Source organism: Solanum stenotomum, unplaced genomic scaffold (genome assembly GCF_019186545.1).
Source record: "Solanum stenotomum isolate F172 unplaced genomic scaffold, ASM1918654v1 scaffold17598, whole genome shotgun sequence".
In the NCBI taxonomy this organism is placed as follows: domain Eukaryota; kingdom Viridiplantae; phylum Streptophyta; class Magnoliopsida; order Solanales; family Solanaceae; genus Solanum; species Solanum stenotomum.
The window spans coordinates 45,714-66,762 of record NW_026024627.1 but is presented as its reverse complement, the minus strand read 5'-3'; the positions used below and the strand labels follow the sequence as shown (position 1 = coordinate 66,762).

The 21,049-nt window shown below is 35.1% G+C and overlaps 3 protein-coding genes across 3 annotated transcripts; all 3 read left to right on the top strand.

The window, feature by feature from the left end:
- The first annotated feature begins 4,449 nt into the window (after window positions 1-4,449).
- LOC125850563 (heat shock protein 82) lies at window positions 4,450-7,771 on the top strand. The gene is made up of 3 exons (XM_049530430.1): window positions 4,450-4,941; window positions 5,486-5,766; window positions 5,862-7,771. The coding sequence occupies exons 1-3, from the start codon at window positions 4,662-4,664 to the stop codon at window positions 7,413-7,415; spliced, it is 2,115 nt and encodes a 704-aa protein (XP_049386387.1). The 5' UTR covers window positions 4,450-4,661; the 3' UTR covers window positions 7,416-7,771.
- Window positions 7,772-8,763: 992 nt separating this feature from the next.
- Window positions 8,764-13,161, top strand: LOC125850565 (uncharacterized). The gene is made up of 8 exons (XM_049530431.1): window positions 8,764-9,238; window positions 9,358-9,456; window positions 9,757-9,855; window positions 9,954-10,052; window positions 10,461-10,645; window positions 11,035-11,123; window positions 11,307-11,657; window positions 11,904-13,161. The coding sequence occupies exons 1-8, from the start codon at window positions 9,072-9,074 to the stop codon at window positions 13,134-13,136; spliced, it is 2,322 nt and encodes a 773-aa protein (XP_049386388.1). The 5' UTR covers window positions 8,764-9,071; the 3' UTR covers window positions 13,137-13,161.
- Window positions 13,162-19,393: 6,232 nt separating this feature from the next.
- LOC125850567 (heavy metal-associated isoprenylated plant protein 39-like) lies at window positions 19,394-20,640 on the top strand. Its single transcript, XM_049530435.1, has 3 exons — window positions 19,394-19,642; window positions 19,761-19,836; window positions 20,024-20,640. The coding sequence occupies exons 1-3, from the start codon at window positions 19,637-19,639 to the stop codon at window positions 20,419-20,421; spliced, it is 480 nt and encodes a 159-aa protein (XP_049386392.1). The 5' UTR covers window positions 19,394-19,636; the 3' UTR covers window positions 20,422-20,640.
- The last annotated feature ends 409 nt before the right edge of the window (window positions 20,641-21,049 follow it).

The following is a 21,049-nucleotide window of genomic DNA, read 5'->3' as shown; positions in this document are numbered from 1 at the left end:
CCAGCTAACCATATCATATGCTTTCTTCAGGTCTATCTTCATAAGACATCTAGGAGATGCATTCTTCCGATTGTAATGTCTCAAGATATCATGGCAAATGAGTACATTATGCATCATTGATCTTCCTTGGACAAAAACTGATTGGTTCTCTGCAACTATAATACTAATAGCTGATTTCAGCCTACTACAAATTAATTTTGATATACACTTGTAAATGACATTACAACAAGAGATAGGTCTGAATTGACTGGCAAATTCAGGCTTATCAATCTTGGGAATAAGTGCAATACTGGTTGAGTTAATCTGCCTGAGAATCTTTCTGTTCTAGAAAAATTCTAGCACTGCATTTATAACATCTTCTCCCACAATAGGCCAAGCTGATTTATAAAATCCACTTCCAAATCCATCTGGTCCAGGGCTTTATTACTATCTATCTGAAATATTGCCTTCTTCACTTCTGCTGGCTCAAAACTCTTAATTAATTCACACTGTTGTTCCTCTGCAAGCACCATTCATTTCCTTATTAGTTCCCCATCTGCTGGCCTTTTATTCACTGTCTTATTGCCTAGAATTTCCTCATAATACTCCACAAATAGTGTTGCAATGACAGCAGGGTCAGTTTGCCAGTTTCCTGATTTGTCTCTCAATTGTGTTGTGGCATGCTTCAACTTTCTATGTTTAATGACTGAGTAGAAGTACCTAGTACTATCATCTCCCAGTCTTATCCATGTAGCCTTGCTTTTTTGTTGTAAGAATATTTCAGCCATATATGAAGATCTTCTGAATTTCTGATACAGTTGGCTCTCACCTTTTTGATATTCTACATTACTTGGATCTGTTTGTAGTTTTACCTGAGCCTGTTGCAGCTTGGCCCTATCATCATTTACCTCACTCACTATATTCTGGAAAGCTTGTGAGTGTAATACTCTCAACTTCTTTTTGAGCAACTTTAATCTTCTCACTACCTTGTACATCATATATCCCTCTATATTTATATTCCATCCTTCTTGTACTATCTCTTGGAACTATGGATGCTTGCTCCATACATTACAGAACTGGAAGACCTCCTGGTCTTATATTCCTCAGTCAACATCATTTTTGCTGGACAATGATCACTAATACCCTCAGGTAAGAATAAGGCTTTACAACAAGGCATTGTATCCAGCCAATCTCTATTAATGAATATCCAGTCTATTTTTGAAAAAATTCTATGCTCTTCATGCTTGTCACTCCATGTATATCTATTCCCCTGAGTTGGAAATTCCATCAGTCCACATTCAGTCACATATTCATTGAAATCCATGATTTCAACCCAAGTAACCGGGTTTCCTCCTATTCTGTCATCTGCACTCAACATGGAGTTGAAATCACCTACCACCCAGCCAAGGTTTGTTACAACTTTTGCTTTGAGTTAATAAACTTGCCCACAAATCTTTTCTATCTTCCTTGTTGTTAAAAACATATACATATGTTATTTCAAAAGAAAGTTGCAGGGGAATAAACATAGCCTCACATGTAATCTGTTGAGCAGTCATACTAATGAGTGACACTCGATAGTAATCTGGCCTCCATGTAACCCATATTCTGCCATTATAATGTCTTTCCAAGTTTGTGATATATTCCCAGCCAACAAACATATTATCAGCCAATTGTCCAATCTTTCCACTCTTTATTTTTGTTTCTAGTAGGCCTATCAAGCTTACCTTTTCTTCATTGCAAAGGATTTTAACTTTCTTTTGCTTATTAGGGCCATTCAGACCCCTCACATTCCAGCTGAGGAGATTAACCATTTCCAGACTTAAGAATAGTCTGTCCACCCACTTTCTCTGCATCAACTTTCAACTCATTTTTCCTTTGTAGTACTTGAAAAGAATTCATGCTTTCTATCCGAGATGACTGACCTGGAGGTGTCCTTGGAGGAGATTTCCCTGTTCTAGCTGGAGTTTGCCATTCTTTCATGTTGTCAGTTGTCTTTTTGTTCTCTTGTTGTCCCTTATCTTGATGTTGTATCACTATGCCAATTTGACCTTCTTTAGTTTGCCATTGTTTATTTTGTCCTTCCCCCTTACCATCTATCTTTGGAGGATGTTGAGTAATTTGAGGCCCTTTCTTCTTCAATCTACACACTTCTTCCTCATGACCATATTTATTGCAAAACTTACAAAGTATTGGCTTCCAATCATACTGCACAGATTGTTCAACCAATTTGCCCTTCTCATTTTTGAACTTCACTACATCTGGTAGTTGTGTACCCATTTCCACCTCAACCAATATTCGAGCGAAATTTAGACCATTCCTAGCCTCCGTGTTATGATCCACCATCATTGGTTTGCCAACCAAGCTTCCAATCTTACTTAGTCCAGCCTTGCTCCAGTATTTGAAATCAAGCCCTGGAAATTTAATCCAGATTGGTACAGTTTGTAATTCCTCTTTAGTAAATTCTAGCTCCTTTGTCCATTCCTTTACTATGAATGGTTTGTTGTCAAAATGATAAATCCCTCCCTGTAACACCTCTTGCTTACCAATAATTGTCTCAAATCTTACTACAATCACCCCATTTTTTAGCATAGCCACTTTATCAATTCCATGTTTCCCCCATAGCCTTTGAATGTACCCCTGTATCACCTGAAATGGAGGATGTGCACCCAACACGTAACATACCACAGCATTTCCCCAATACATAATCTCGGATTCTATATCTTCCAGTTCTATTTCAACAATATCCCCCTTCTTTTTTGGAGGAACAAAATCCAGTTTGTACCCAACATTAGACAATTTTGCAATATCAAAGTTATCCCAAATTGATTTAGGTTTACCTGATGATGCAATTTCTTCTTCCACTTCATCCGCCCATGACTGCTTACTCCCACTCGATTCCATAGGGCTCATGTCACCAGTAGTCTGCATAATCCCCTTCCAGATGGTTGACGCTTGAATTTGTTGTTGTCTCACCATGTCCTTATTGCATGGTACTGTTCCATTACTCTGTGTCTTCTCCGTTGTACTGGCCATCCCTGTACCTATTGGAGCTTTGTTTTTTAGCTGCTTCGAAGTTAAATCCCCACTCTGCATACTCAATTCAACTACACCTTTAGATCCTACTGATTTGCTGCTCGATTCAGTTTCCATTTTACTTGTTTCAGTTGCATTCCCCTCTCCCTGACCTGGTTTTCGTCCTCGCTGTGAGTTAACCTTCATCTGCAGTGCTTCCCGTGCCATTATCGCTTTCTGTGTGGGCATACGAGCTCGCTTACCCATGGTGGGCGCAAAAAAAAATTGTAACTAAATATATTTCATACAAATTTTTAAATATTTCATTAGTCTCTACCAAAAATAATGGAATGCTCTAATTAATTTCATTGATGCTTCACCATTGGCCGTGAGACATTCGATTCCCATTGAGAACATTCTAGATGTCTAGGTGGATAAATCTTGTTAGGTAAATATACTTATTTCCGCATAACCAAGAGGGAAGAAAAGAGGTTTAAAAACAAAAAAAATTCAAGAGAACCAAAATGAGAAAAACAACAGCGATAATAGCATATTTGAATCTCTTCAAAATGTGTGTTTTTAGTCTCTAGAGGTACAAAGTATATTACTCCCTCCGTTTCAAAAAGAATGATCTAATTTGACTTAAAACGGAGTTTAAGAAAAAAAAAGACTTTGTAATCTTGTGGTTCTAAATTAAAGTTATGTCAAATGTACCAAAATGTCATTTTATCTTATGGCTTTAAACATGTCACGTGGAAAGTTAAAGTTAAATAATTACCAAAACAAGAAAGGGGTTATTCTTTTTTAAACATGCTAAAAAGAAAACTGAACATTCTTTTTGAAATAGAGGGAGTACATTTTTAAAAAAGTTAAAATTATATTACCATAAAATATAAAATACTAACACAAGTTTATCGTAATATAAAAATAATTAAGTGAGTATTTAGACAAAAAAATTGTAAAATTTAAAGAAAAGTAGTACAATATTTTTTTCAAGTTTAAAATAATACTTATAAATCGAAGTTATGTTTGAATGTTTTATGAATAATTTGGAGTGAAAATTGAATATATATGTAATTCCAAACCTGAAGAAGTTCTTTCAATTCCAAAACTATAATAATTTATTGTCCAAATAATTTTATTTTATTATAAAAGTGAATATTATCGGTGGAAAAACGGGCACTACTACTAATAAGTAATAGAACAATTAATAATTATAATTTTTTATAATTATTCAATAGAATTAAAAAAAAATAAATTATTTAATTAATAAAAAAAAATTATACTATGTGTTTTCTCAAATATCACAAAATCAAAATCAAAATAAAAAATTTATCCTCATAATAAAAGGGAAAAAATGAAAAGGCTATAAAAGAAGCGGAGTCGGGTCGGATTCTACCAGAAGAGACGAGTAGAAGTAAGAAATGTGTGTGTAGACTGTAGAGGGACGTCGAAGACTCCAGAAGCAGAGTCTTCACCTCTTTCTCCAAGGCACCTTCTTAATGTTGCTAATAGAAGAGCCTAGAACTCTTCTACACTCATATATAAGCCACCCATACCCCTCCCCATCCTCACGAAAATCACGATCGAAAGTGTTCATACAAAAGCGACTTTCATTCTTCATTGCTCCCTGTAAGGTACAAATTCACATTTTTTAAGCTTTTACTCGAATGGCGGATGTTCAAATGGCTGAGGCAGAGACCTTCGCTTTCCAAGCTGAGATCAACCAGTTGTTGAGCTTGATCATTAACACTTTCTATAGCAACAAGGAGATTTTCCTTCGGGAACTTATTAGCAATTCTTCTGATGCATTGGATAAGATCCGATTCGAGAGCTTGACGGACAAGAGCAAGCTCGATGCTCAACCCGAGCTCTTCATTCGTCTTGTTCCTGATAAGGCGAACAAGACGCTATCCATTATTGATAGCGGTATCGGCATGACCAAAGCAGGTAATCATATTTGTTCTACTTTCCTTTTTCTGTTATTTGCATATATGCTCTGTTTATTTTGCCGAGAAAACTGTCAGTGCTACTATTCGTGCACTTCGATTTTTTGCAATGCTTTTATTTTTCTGCATGCGTTGTTTGTTGTGGTTTAAGTGAAATAAATAATGCACGGAGGAAATTTAACTCCGACTGAACATATCGGTTTTTTTTTATTGATCATACGTATGTAAGCGTTCCATTTGGTCCTTGTGAATTGTGAGATCTTTTCTTCTCTGTGATTAGCTACTAGCTTTGAATTTGTGATATGTTCTGGATTTCAAAATAGTGTAATATGTTTTGAATTTCAAATTAATTATCTTCCTGTCGATCCTGCTAGATATTTAATTTCACAGAAACTTAATTTCATACTTTGTTGTATACTATAGGATTATGAACCATTTGATACCAATGGTGAATATATTTAGGGGAGGTGTTTTTGGTCTTAAGATTCTTCAGATTTAGTTGGTAGAATGGTACTGATGTCTTTTCTGTTTGTGGTTCCGAATAGATCTGGTCAACAATCTGGGTACGATTGCAAGGTCCGGAACCAAGGAATTTATGGAAGCCTTGCAGGCTGGTGCTGATGTGAGCATGATTGGTCAATTTGGTGTTGGTTTCTATTCTGCTTACCTTGTAGCAGAGAAGGTTATTGTGACCACCAAGCACAACGATGATGAGCAGTATGTCTGGGAATCACAAGCCGGTGGTTCATTCACTGTTACGAGGGATGTCAATGGAGAACAATTGGGCAGAGGAACTAAAATAACTCTCTTCCTCAAGGAGGACCAGGTAAGCATCTGTATTTCCTGCATGGTTGTACTACATAATTTCATTAGGCCTAATTGTGAGATGATTGGTATTAATTTTGGGTTAATACTATGCAGCTGGAGTACTTGGAAGAAAGGAGAATCAAGGACCTCGTAAAGAAGCACTCTGAATTCATTAGCTACCCTATTTACCTCTGGACAGAGAAGACTACTGAGAAAGAAATTAGTGATGATGAAGATGATGAGCCCAAGAAAGATGAGGAGGGTGCGGTTGAGGAGGTTGATGAGGACAAAGAGAAGGAGAAAGGCAAGAAGAAGAAGATTAAGGAGGTTTCTTACGAGTGGCAGCTCATTAACAAGCAGAAACCTATCTGGTTGCGCAAACCGGAGGAGATTACAAAGGAGGAGTATGCCTCCTTCTACAAGAGCTTGACCAATGACTGGGAGGAGCACCTTGCTGTAAAACACTTCTCTGTTGAGGGGCAGCTTGAGTTCAAGGCGATCCTCTTTGTGCCCAAGAGAGCTCCATTTGATCTTTTTGACAGCCGGAAAAAGATGAACAACATCAAGCTCTATGTCAGGAGGGTGTTCATTATGGATAATTGTGAGGAACTTATGCCTGAGTACCTTGGGTTTGTGAAAGGTGTTGTGGACTCCGATGATTTACCTCTCAACATCTCTCGTGAGATGCTGCAACAGAACAAGATTCTCAAGGTGATTAGGAAGAACCTGGTGAAGAAATGTATTGAGATGTTCAATGAGATTGCTGAGAACAAGGAGGACTATAACAAGTTCTATGAGGCATTCTCAAAGAACTTGAAGTTGGGTATTCACGAAGACAGCCAGAACCGAGCCAAGTTGGCTGACCTCCTCCGTTACCACTCTACCAAGAGTGGTGATGATCTGACCAGCCTGAAGGATTATGTTACTAGGATGAAGGAGGGCCAGAAAGACATCTACTATATTACTGGAGAGAGCAAGAAGGCAGTTGAGAACTCTCCGTTCTTGGAGCGTCTCAAGAAAAAAGGGTATGAAGTGCTCTATATGGTTGATGCTATTGATGAATACGCCGTGGGGCAGCTGAAAGAATATGATGGTAAGAAACTGGTCTCTGCCACCAAGGAGGGATTGAAGCTCGATGATGACAGTGAAGAAGAGAAGAAGAAAAAGGAGGAGAAGAAGAAGTCTTTTGAGAATCTCTGCAAGATAATTAAAGACATTCTTGGTGACAAGGTTGAGAAGGTGGTTGTTTCTGATAGGATTGTTGATTCTCCATGTTGCTTGGTGACTGGTGAATACGGTTGGACAGCCAACATGGAAAGGATCATGAAGGCTCAGGCTTTGAGGGATACCAGCATGAGTTCATACATGTCCAGCAAGAAGACAATGGAAATTAATCCTGATAATGGAATCATGGAGGAATTGAGGAAGAGAGCTGAGGCAGACCAAAATGACAAATCAGTGAAGGATCTCGTGTTGTTGCTCTTTGAGACAGCTCTACTAACATCTGGTTTTAGCCTTGATGACCCTAATACCTTTGCCGCAAGAATTCACAGGATGTTGAAGTTGGGTCTTAGCATAGAAGAGGAAGAAGAAGGAGCTGGTGAAGATGCCGACATGCCTGCACTGGAGGAAACTGGTGAGGAAAGCAAGATGGAAGAAGTGGACTAATCATTGAAATCAGTTGAGACTTTTGAGATGCGTGAAAATACAATTTGAGTGTGTTCCATTTTTCTCATCTTGTGTCTAGTATAGTTTCTTTTTGGCTAGTGGTTCGGATGGGTCAGTTGAGTCTGTTGTGTAAGTAACTGTGTTTTTGTGTCCTGTCCAAGTGTTAAGAGAATATGTCCATCCGTTTTCTGAAATGTTATGAAGTTCTATTTTGATCACATTGATTTTCCCTTTTCTCATTCGATTCTACTCTTTTCCAGTATATATAATCCAACCTGTTAGTCTTTAAAAAATTCTAAGGGAGCATAACGTTGGATTAAGAAACTGTATTAGTTGGTGAGTTGGCTAGAGGGAAAGTTCCTGCAATCAATCGTAACATGGTATGGATTCTTCTAAGCTGATTCCGTCCTCTTATCTATCTTTGTAGCACAAAATGATTGCCCAAAGGGACCAAATACAGAGGCATTTGAGTGAAAAGGGGTGTATATCTGCAGCTGTGTAATAAATGATATAGATTTATATTGTTGAATCAAAAAAATAATAAACTTAATTTTCAATTCCAAAATTATCATGTAACTTACAGAAATTATTTCATCCATTTTATTTAACTCTACCGATTTAATTAATAAAAGCATTGAAAGAGATGAATGTATGAAATAGTACCGCCTAAGAAAAAATATATCTAAAACAAATAACACAATTGGCTATTCTCACCATATGTTAATGGTGTTATATAATCGTTTAAAAGTAAATCATTGTGAGTTCTAACATTTTCCAGAAAAGTCGCAAATACCAAAAATTGAACCACTAATCCTTTAAACTAAGAGAAAAGAAAAGAAAACAATAAGAAAAGTGAAGTTTCATTTTCATTAAAGAAAAAAAGGGAAGTATTTTTGACATTATGATAGGTGTTATATGACAGGAGATCATCTTCTCGGGGTCTCTTTTCTTGTTCTTTTTTCTTCTTCTTATTATTATTTTTTAATCGAGTGTGGCAAGAAATAATTGCAACAACCTGTAACCTTGCTTCTATTTTGAAAAACTATTACACAGTGCTTTTCTGCCTTGCGTCTGTTTTCCGAACTTTTTAAAGAAATTTTTTCATTAACACAACACAATAGAACTCTATTCTGCCATTGGGACTGTATACTGAAAATGAAATTAATTATCGGAAAGATTTTGAAAATTTTCTAAAATAAAATAAATGTTGTTCAAAATTTGCCTAAAGTGTAAAGACTGTTCTAACCCCACCTAAACCTCAGTACGTTGGTGGAGAAGCAAAAGTACCTCTGGTTAGTCTGTTACTATAAAGACAAATACCTCTCACCTCTGCTACTCTCAGGGGCTCATGCTTTTATTTCTTGCTCTACAATCTTCTTTCCACTTTTAGTATGAAAAAAGTTCACGTTTTCCAGCCATTTGTAAAGCTCTCTCATCTTCATCACTGCAAAAGAATGTAAACAAGTAATCGTCTCTGCGCATTTCCATGGAGTTCCGTTTGGACTTTGGAAATCGAGTTTTCTAGTTTCCTCGTTCTGCACAGGTGTGGTTGCTAGGGTTTTACAGAACATATACATCAACATTGACGATACAAAAGCTTGTTATCTCAAACAAAGAGTTGATTTTGGTTGCTAGTGTGAATTTGACGCTCGGAAGATGTACGTAGTGGAAAGTTATATGCGGGAACTGCATAAGCTTGCAGGAACTTGTACGGACTGTGAAAATTTGTGCTGTGACTTTGAAATGAGTGTGGAAATTGAAGAATGCAGCTCGGAAGAGCAGTTGGAATCGGAGGAAACCACAACCACTGCAGAGATCTTAAAGTGATATTAGTACTTTTTTGAGTTATTGCGTTTATTTAACGGAAACTAGCTACATATACGAGCGGTTAATCAATTAGCAACTATTGACATGAATTTCTGTTTTAATTCTTGTGCTGCAGTGATTCGAGGCTTACTTACACTAAAGCATTCATGTTATCATTGTCTAACCTGCATATTTGTAAAGACTTGCCCGAGGATTTTGATCCATCAGCTTTACGGTGAGTGATAAGTAGCAGCTTTCAGTTGCTTGATTTGGTCTTTATTTTTGACAATACATTATTGATTGCTTTATATAATCAATTCATCATGCTTTATATGCAGAGATTCAAGGCTTACGTACACTAAGGAATCCAAGTTATCATTGTCTAACCTGCAAATTTGTAAAGACTTACCCAAAGATTTTGATCCATCAGCATTTCGGTAATTACTGATCAATCGTAACTTTTAGTTGCTTGATTAGGTCTTTATTTTTGACATTACATTATTGATAGCTTTATATCATCACGCTTTATATGCAGAGATTCAAGGCTTACGTACACTAAAGAATTCATGTTATCATTATCTAACCTGCAAATTTGTAAAGACTTGCCCAAAGATTTTGATCCATCAGCTTTAAGGTAATTAGGGATAAATCATATCTTTCAGTTGCTTGATTAGATCTCTGTTTTTGACATTGCATTATTAATTGCTTTATATCATCATGCTTTATATGCAGAGGTTCAAGGCTTACGTACACTAAAGCATTCATGTTATCATTGTCTAACCTGCAAATTTGTGAAGACTTGCCCAAAGATTTTGATCCATCCATTTTACGGTGAGTGATAATTCACAACTTTTTGTTGTTTGCTTAGGTCTCTGCTTTTGACATTGCATTATTGGTTGCTTTATAGTTCATCATGATTTAGCTGCGAGAAAAAGTGCTGAACTGCCAGTTATTGCTGATAAAAGAAGAAATTTCACTTGAATTTAATTGTCTGGCCACCATGAACTTAATCTGTGTATTTCCATGTACAGCTTAGAATTTTGATGTCGTTGTTGTCTTACATTTATTAGCTGGTAACGAACTCAGTTGCCTACCATAGAAGAAAATGAAATGAAAACAGAATTATAAATTCAAAGCCAAGGTTGACTGGTAGACGCACGACACTGATAGGTTAAAAAATTTATTATTTGTTTCTCGTGATGTGGTGGTTCTGTGTTCTTATAATTGCTTTTGAAACAGCGAACTTGATGGTTTATCTGAGTGTAAGCTGGGAATGCAACAAACATCTGCAATCCTACCCCCATATACTTCAAACAATCATTACATTGGCTCATCACCTGTTCTTAGATGCGATTTGGTTGCCGATTCTCGATTATGCTGTGGGAGATGGGAAAAACAAGTTTCACAGGGATGCTGTGATTCAGGTATAGTTGGTGCGATGCATCGAATTAGTTCTTTTTCTTTATGATCAATTAAACTCAATCCTTGATATCACATTTTCACTTGGTGAACCATGTAAGGAACAGGCCAAAGTGTAAAATCTTTATGCACAGAGCACTTGAACTGTATCATCAAGCTTGTTTCAAGAAACATATAGTTTTTATGTACAGGAAACAATTGTAATAGCATTCTATGTTCTGCTGGATCAATTTCACTTGGCTAAATCAATGCTTCAATAGCACACTTTATTTTTCTACGTGTTGATGTCGCATACATTTCAGAGGCACAGTCACAGATGGTTCACTATTTATAACTAATACGTAGATAAGAAAGTAGTGCTCATAGTCCTGTTCTGATAATATGTGTAACGCAGATTCCAGGGCGCAGAATGATTGTTCTGGGATTTTGGGATCATTTCTTAGTAAGAGCAAGAACCCTTATCGTCCACCACAGTATTACAAGGTCTGGTCATTATGCACTCAAAATTGGTCGTGATTATGGCTCCTGTAACACTATAATGTTCTAGTACGTCTCTTGAGCAAAAGAATAACTCACTTGTAATGTGGCCTACATAAGCGTGATCTTTTTGCACGTGTTCCGTGAAGAGCATTTAACTTTTATAGATTAAGACTGGTTATTATGCAGGTTGGCGGTTCCAATTCATATGCTAGCCATTCATCTAAAGGAACAAAGTCTCCGACTAACACGGCCTGTACTGCTCAAGAGGATGTACAATCACAAAATGATACTTTTCAAGATGATGTAGTTGGGGATAAAAGTACTCATTGGAGCAAGCAGATTGCAAACTTATCTGAAGCCCAAAAATCTGTCAACAAGTTTGTGGATGAGGAGAAGTCACATTGCAAAACACCTGGTTCTATTAATGGTGCCATTACTACTCAGCAAGAACAACTTCTTGATTCTGAAGCTAAAGCCTCAATTGCGATTATTAATCTGGAAGAATTTGAAACAGGACAATTTGGAGAGACACTAGAGGTAAGTTCTGGACATGCTTAGATGTTGACTACTTGGAGATACTTAAGCCCCAATATTCGTTTTGTTATCCCCTTTTCCCTCTTTTTCTTAGTAGGTTTGTCATAAATTATCAGCTTTGTCTTCTAAGTGGTGTCAGGGAAATGTGGCTGTAGAGACCATTTTTATTCAGTCAGATAAGCATGATACATTTAACTCATGACTGCAATCATAGTGATGCAAGTTTGTCCTTTTTCATCTTCTTTGCAGAAGGAAGTATCACTGCAACATACCGACTTTCCTGGCATTGATACAAGATGCTTGAAGGGGCCATGTACTGGTAGAATGGAGAATGGTATTCATACAGCCAACATTTTAGCAGCAGAAAGCCATGAAAATCTTAAACTGAATTGGGAGTCCAAGGAAGATTTTGAAACTGAAATCAGCAATGAGTTGCTCTTAGGAGAAGCATTCTTTCCTTCACAGAAAAATTTGTATGAGAGGATATCTGAAACCAACGAATTACAGCCCAATGAATTCTTCTTAGCATCAGTTCTCAGCGATTGTGGAGCTTTTGGGACAGATGGTGAAGGCATCGCAGATTCTATCTTTGATTGTGAGCTTGAGTTGGATGAGATCGAGGAGAGTGAATCTCCTTTTGATGATTTTTGGACTGAAATATTGGATGTTATTCATTTGGAGCAAGAATCTAGGGACAGTTACTCAGCTGATACAGTTAACATAACTGAATCTGAAGTTCCACTACCTATACCGGATGAAGATGAATTGATTTCGCTCAATTATCAGGAAGAGCCAAAAGATCCCAAAATCCCTAATGTGGACACTTCTATTGATTTAGATTTTGTGGAAGATGAAATCAATTTGCCTGATGAGGACAGTTTGATTTCTGTTGACCATCTTTTGTCCCTCTCAAACCATTGCTCAGAGGTAACTTTTGTTGGTAGAACTGATAGATTGGAGCCTAATTTCACTTCTGACAGTACTGGACACCCAGAAGTTGCTCATTGTTATGAGAAATCCTTTCTACCTGGTCGGAAAGTTTCGAGCTCTGCAACTCACCGAAAACCATATCCCCATCAAATCTCTTCTCAGACCCCGTGTATCCATGTTAATCCAGAAATTCCAACTTTTCATCCATTGGATCTTTATTTTACTTGCAGTAATTTCAAGAATATAAGAGAAGAAAAACTTGTTCATTATTACCCTCCTGCAATATATTTTTACCCTTGGTCTAACATTCATCACGAGTCTTCCATGAAAACCGCACCTGCCATGGAAAAGAAATATGAACATCTTGAACAGTATCCAATGTTATATCAGCCAGATAATTCTCTTCAGCAAATGGAATTGCTACGTGAATCACAAACAGATCCTATTGAGCAAGTCGTTTATGATGTTGTACAACAATGGGGTGCCATGCAACAATTGCCTGAGACTTATCATCAACAATTACACTACCCCGGATTTGGATTTCCAATATGAAGTGAGGTACCTTTTCCGACCCTGTTCTCTTCCCTCTAAATTATACATAAAGCCCTGTCATTGGAGAAAGACAGGGACTTGTATTCATTTGGTCATTCTCCATCCTTTTGGTACTGCATGCAAACATCTTTTTCTTTTATCTGGACTGTTTAAAATTTGTCTTTCTCCAGCAAATGGGAATTGATTCCACAACCCAAACCCAACGAGCGGGAAAAAGAGTTTGATTAGTTACTCAATTTCTCTTCATCATTGCAAAGTTTCCAACTTTCGGTTAGAAGAAAGTTCAAATGCCCTGCTCTAGTAGTTTCTTTCTCCCAAGTCCCAATTGTTTGGGACTCCTTTCAAAATTCTAAAGGCTATGATAACTTAATCATCTGGGCAGTTACTTCAGGTTTTGCCTTCCATATGTATCTCAGCTATTTTTCCCCCTTTTTTTGTATAGGAAAGGTAAATGTTTTACTGAAAAGTACCAAGAACATTTCAACTATATATCTCTGTTTAAGCGGTTAATACGTATCTTCTATATGGTGTATATATGTAGTTACATATCTAGCGTATTATGACATGATTAGTATTGCTTCTAATCCATGGCAAATTTAGCAGTCTCTGACTTCTTCTCAAGATCGGTCATTGCTATATAGCACACGTTATGATGATGAAGAAGATGAAACATTAATGTTAGCACCATGTAGAGCATAAGGCCATCTTCTCAATAAGTTTCAACTTTAATGTCTTTATTTTAGTTGCATGCTGGATGTAGATATTCAAAACAGCTTCAGCCTCAAATCATAATGCTATAAGCAATTGCCAATATGTCACTAGCATGCCTACTCTTTTGTTTTGCTTATTTCCATCTGCTAGGTTCATCTGGAGACAAAGATTTCAAGGTCCTTATCATACTGCAAACTATCCAGATGCTGCTGATGTGCAACTGGAAGCAAAAAAGGAACTCAATTGCAGCTATCCAACTTCCAGTCTCTCCAGCAAAGAATGCACCGTAGAATATTAGTATGTAGTAGATATGATCATTTTGATGGAGTGCGCAATTGCTTTCTGATGCAATAATTGCACAGATCTCATCCCCTGCTGAAGTTTGTAGATAACACCCTCATTAGGTTTGGACAGAAAGGCAGCTTGCAGGCACTTGTTTTAGTAGTAAAAGTAACTGACTATAGGATAACAACAACATTCATCAAGATGTTAAATAAATCAAACTTCAGATCTAATCTCCGGATATCAATATTTTGATTGATACCAGTATACGTAAACATACTAGAGTTGAACAATTTCTGCAATGCAACTAACAAGTTCTTTGTCTTCTAAACTAATTTATGGTTAGATAGTCAGATTCTCTTTAGATTGTAATCTAAGGAGTCCTAAAATAACCTTAAGAAGGAAAAAGAATATCACTTACTCCTTTCTTTCTTCTATTACCAGGTAATCTAAAAAAGTCAGTAGAAATGATAAAAACATGTCTTTATGTCTTCTCTAATTTGCTGGTTTTAAGAAAAAACTTTCTGGTTTAACTCAAACTTTCCTGTTAGTTTTCCAGGGATGATGAGGTTTCATGTCCTAAATTGGTGACCTCCATTGACTTAGGAGGGATGCCCCAAGCCTAAAAGAGTGATTGAACCTGCGTTATTGTGACCACATTCTTTCTTGTCCTTTTTTTCCTAAAGAAAGTTTGAAGGATGTGAAATTGTTGGTTGGCATCTTCCTCCTTGTACGGATATCAACTGACATATTTAGTTGTTTTCTAAATATACTAGTAAAACATAGAATTTTGTAAATACAAACGCAATGTAAAATAATTCAAACAAAGCAGATATTGGCAAACTTGAAAGGGTCAAGTACTTTCACAACTCTCATGCTCCTGACCACAAAAATACAAAGACTTAACAGCTCAAATGGCATAACAGCTCGTTAATAAGAAGAAATAAAAATAAACTTTTTTTCACATGACGGCTCAACTCGCCACACAAGCACAACCATTGCAATTATGTATACATCCTAAGAAGATAAATGGGATGAGCTGAGCCAGTAGAACTTTCATAAATGTGTACATTGATCCATCCACTAACACCTCTACAAACCCAAGTTTTGAGCATTTTAACTTACAGCGTTTCTTGAGCACTACACCAGCGGAAGTAGAGAGATGTGGGAGACATGAAGAACGATCTCACTCATCGAGACATTTACATTGGCACAAAAATTGCCAGTGTTGAAGAAGCTGGAGCGAGTGTCAAAACTTGAATTTATATAAGCCCAGCTTTAGATCTTCATTTCCAGCATCACAATTCTCATCTCTGTTTGTTTTTTATAGCATGTGCAAAACTGCATAGGTAAAACAACTATGCATATACAATATCACTTGTTAGTAAGCTAACATGGCTGCTATATAGTGATATCATATAGATCCTTGATCCGCCGTTGTTCTGTATGGCCTGTGGTTCAATCAATTTCACACAGAGTTATACAACTCAGTCGGACAACAAAGATGTGAACGGTCTGCAAAGACCATCATATGATTTACCTGAATCAGACCACACTTTCACCGCGAATTGCATGGTGAAAAATAAATTTCCATTCAAATACTGGAAATAGCCACTCAACATTTTACTTTTCTCAGGAATTCTCTAAAAATATTCAGTGAATAGTCACTGAATATTTTTCTGACAAAAGTTCCAATGGAAAATAGTGTTGGAAAAAAAATTCAATTTCGCACTAGCGAATGCCTATGTGAAGTCCTATATAAAATTCAAAACATTTCAGGTACGTTATTTTAATTTGTGTTCAATGTAGTCATTCTTTGCTAATACAATAGGATTTTAAAATACCACATTAAAGACTAGTCTTAATTAGAAATATAGTTTTTTTTCACGAGAAATTTATATTATAAAACATGAATTTTCATTTCATTTTCACCAAATCAGCTTACTAGGGAAATGTATGCATGTTGGAAAATAATTCATTGAAATACTGGGCAATAACTGTTGAACTTTTTTACTTTTCTCACGGATTCAGTCACTACATTTTTTGAGTGGAAATTTTCAATAAAAAAATGCGTATTCTTTTTACATTAATTAACTAAAATAGAGAAATCGATCGTGTCAAGACGGTCGTATAGCTTAAACACTTACCAGAGACTGTTTCAAAATTCATACAAATGCATATTCCGAATTATTATTTTTGTCCAAATTAAATATTCTGAAAATGGTAATTCATATAGTAATGGTTAATATTAAAATAGTACCCTAGTAGGCAGGGGCGGCTCGACAGTGTTAGACATGTGTCTTAGGCCCCAAAATTTAAGGGGCCTCATTTTTAATAATAATAGGTTATAAGTTATTATTTTTTTTTAATAAATATTGAATACTATTTGTAGGAAAAGTAATTTTTCACGAAAAATAAAGGAATTATTAGAAGATTTTGACATAGTTGGAGTACTATATCTCATTAAAAATAATTTAAAATAAGAATGGTTATATTATCAATATGAAAACTAGAACAAATCAATTAGATAAAAGTTATTAACAATTTAACTTAAGGCCCCGTTTGATTTTTGTTTAAGGCCACGAATATACTTGAGCCACCCCTGCTAGTAGGATATTTAAGCTTTCAGCGGAAGCTAAAAGGAAATGAAAACAAGGATAGAGATGACAAAAAAAGTAAAAAGTTGGTGTGTGAAATTGACCAAAGGACAAGTCTTGCTTCTCCATTGCAAATTGAATAACATCCTTTACTTTTAGGTACGTGCCAAATACTGTCAATTGTTGTTTTTTTAGTGTTCTACGCATAAGAGTTTTCAAGCGTATAAGAGCCGTTTGGATGGGGCTTTTAAGTTGATTCAATTGACTTAACTTGTTAGAGTGTTTGACAATTATTAGAAGGATAAATTACTTAACTACACTCTTTTACTTATCTTAATATCCATTTATCCCTACTTATTTCAAAAATTTCAAAAATCCCTTATTTACCTATGTATCTCGCATGTATTCTGTGCACAACACTATGTATCCCGCTATGTGGAATGTATCAAACGCTAAGTATCCCGTGCACAACACTATGTATCCCGCTATATGGAATGTATCAAACCTAATGTATCCCGTGCACAATGCTATGTATCCCTCTATGTGGAATGTATCAAACCTAATGTATCCCGTGCACAACGCTATGTATCCCGCAAACATTATTTTTAAGAGATTTTTGGTAAATAGAAAACTAAAAGGGATAGAATGTTATTTAGTACTTATAATATATGGTTTCTATAATTTATACTAATTAGAATAACTTATTTTAAGTCAAAAGTGACTTATTTTAAGTTAGAAATTAAAAGTAGAGTCATCTTACTTTTTTTTTTTTTTTTTTTTTTAACTTATAAGTCATTTTACTTTGATCAAGTATATTATTTTTTTATCTTTAATTCTTTTAAACAATTACCAAATTGCCCATTAAAACCCTAACATCTCTTCCCCTCAAGTCCATTTTAAATTCAAAACTATCAAATTAAAGTTAAAAAATCTGAAAATCAATTTGAGGAATCTGCTGCTGGTTTCCAAACCATTTCGTTGATAGCCATTGAACTGGAACTAAAGTTTTATGTATTAGTTGTTGCCATTTTAGAAATATAAGAAAAAACTAGCTCGAGAAGTTGAAAGCCCCGAGTCAGGGATTTGTTCCGAGTGAGTATTGTTTCGATCGATTTTTGTTGCTGATTCTAGTCTGTTTCGTGGTTACCCATTGAGTTTGGAGAGGAACAATTTGAAGAAGAAGACAATTTACCATTATAGCTCCATCGAAGCTCAAGTTCGAAAAATTGGATTGCCGCAAACAAGCTTCGTTTCGCCTAAATATTATTGCAAAGATTAGGAACATCTTGGAGAGCTTATATCTCAAATTTGGGATAATTTGGTGGGGGATTCGGCCGACTTTCAGTAGCAAATTGGTTGAGTAAAAAGAAGAATGCTGAATTTTAATTTTTTATATTATGTTAAATTATTCAACTTTTTATTATGTTAACAGTTTTAAGGGTATTTAAGATATTTTGATTAAAAAAAGTGTTTAACAATATTTATTTGCCAAACGCATAAATAACTTTTTTTCAACTAATGTTTTTATCCAAACACATAACTATTTATTTTGAAAATAACTTTCAGCACTTTAAAAAGTTACTTTTTTTAAGTCAATCCAAACGGGCTCTAAATGTAAACCACTTCTGCTTTCTCAACAAATTTCCCTCTATTTTAATGTAAAAACTAAAAAGTTTAGTAGCATAAATTAAAACGAAAAGAGTATTAATAATGTGGATATTTTTTTTGGCCATGTTATAAAGAAGTGAGGGGTCGTTAAGGAGACAACTTATTCATGTATTAGTTTTTGTATAAGTTATATAACATCACATTTGGTAGTCAGTTAAAGAGTAAGTTATTCATGTATAGTATGACATTTGATTGCAATTTAAAAATTTGCGTAACTAATACTCCCTCAGTCCATTTTTATTTGTCATGTTACTTTTTTTAAAAGTCAATTTAATTAATTTTTATAGTTAAATTAAATTACATTAAATCGATATTTAAATAAAAAAATTAAAAACTATACGAAAAATACTATAAATTGCAATTTTTTACATATCAATATGATGAAAAAATATATAATAAAATATTAGTCAAATTTTTTATAATTTAACTCTAAAAAAAATTATGACAATTAAAAGTGAACGAAGGTAATACATAAATAAATTAGGAGAAAATTGATGTATTATTTTATGCAAGCTAAAAAATAGAATAACTATTACTATAACCTCTATAATTTTTTGGCCAAACTGATTTGGCTTTTGCTAGTTATTAATAAAATGGTCATCAAGGCCACCAAAAATTTGACCTTAAAAAAAATTGAAATGTATATTCAAGAAGGAAAGTATTTTATTTCGAAAATAAAAGGAGAAAATGAACGATGCGGGATCCGTTTATTGTTTATTCACGTCTGCGGGCGGAGCTAATGTATAGTTTACGAGTTTGGCTAATTCAATATTTTATTTATTTATATTCTATTTTCTTCTGCATCGCGTTCGTGCAGCAGTGGAATATGTAGATAGTTTAATAATTTTCGTGCGTGAAACGGTAAAAGTAAAAGAAGCAGGCAGCCACATTTGATGACTTAAAACATATTGACCAATGAATCACTTGACTTGATGAGTTACGTTGCTTCTTCCTCACATCCCCTCTTTTTCCTATAAAAAAAATATCACATATAAATACAACAACTAAATAAGCTCTTTATTCATTACACTTGTCCAGTTTCAACAAGTTTCTCATTTCTCTTTTCTCTTTCTTCTATCTATTTGTCTTTCATTCCTTTGAATATTCTCTTCCTTCCTCTTCTATTTAGAGACTCAATAATAATAATAATAATCTTACAACAAGTAAGAAAGCACTTCTTCATCTGATACTTTCTAAGATACACCAACAAAAGCAGATCTCCAGTTATCAGCATATAAAAAGATGAAGGTTAGCTTTTATCTGTTTCTTTTTTTCACTCAATTTTAGCTAATTTTATCTTGTCGTGGATTCTGATTTTCAAGGAAAACTAAAATTTAAACTTGAAACTTTGATTCTTCTTTTACAGAAAGTGATTCTGAAATTGGAGTATTTCGACGAGAAAATCAAGCAAAAGGCCATGAAAAAAGTGTCTGGTCTTGAAGGTATTGTAGAATTAAGCTCTTCTTTTTACTACTACTCTATCTGTTCAATTTTCACTGCTGTTTTAGCTCTTTATATTGATTTTGTAATAATCTGAACTTTGAGTTAAAACGACAGTGAAATTGAGATAGGATGAAGTCATTTCTAGATCCTGAATTTTGATGGTTTTGTGGTGTGAATTTGTTGCAGGAGTTGAATCAATTTCAATAGATTCAAAGGAGAAGAAATTAACAATAACAGGGAACATAGATCCAGTTTCACTAGTTTCCAAATTGAGGAAGCTTTGTCACACTGATATAGTCTCTGTTGGACCAGCAAAAGAACCTGAGAAAAAGAAAGACGACGGTGCCAAAAAAGATGAAGGGGCCAAAAAGGATGACGGCAAAAAAGAAGATGCTAAAAAAGGGGATGACAAAAAGGGAGGAGACGATAAGAAGAAAGAAGAAGTTCCTCCAGTAATGAAAGCTTTTCCAGCTCCTATGTTGTATCACTATCAGCATCCTTATCAACATTATCAACCCCCTGTTCCTGCTTATTATCACCATCGAAGCGTCGAAGAAGATCCAAATTCTTGTGTTATCTGCTAAGCTGATATTCATGATGAATTTGATTCTTATCATGTTACTACTAATACATATTTCCAATGGGTTTTGAGAGTAATTAAGAACAAAAATATCTTGTACAAATTTTTGTTTTCTTTTTACCCATGATCACATTTTTGTTCTAGTTTAATAATTTTGTTCAATTAAACGGTTCATTAGAACATCTCTTTATTGATGTATATATTGAAATGTTGGTTTGATATATGTTTAATTCTCATCAATTAGTTTCTTTGAATTCTCTTGTTAAGACCCTCTGAATTGATTAAAGGTCACCTATTTCGAGTTATGGACAGACAAAATCAAAATATGTATGTTGGACATGCGCTCCATCAACCTACTAGTAATGGAAAAGAAATCATAACATGTCGTAATAAAAATTTGATTAGAGACGATAATGGAGAATTTGGTAGAGTGAATCAAAGTTAAAAGACACCATTAATTAAGTTGAATCTTCTCTGCCTTTTTTGGTAAAAGCGAGTAATTTTGAGGCAATGAGGGAAGAAACAATATAATTTGAATTGGCTATGGAATTCAAGTTTCCATGGAATAAGTCTAAACTCTAGCTTGCTGCAATGTTGGTCAATGTATACTTTCCAAATAAAGAATTAATAAT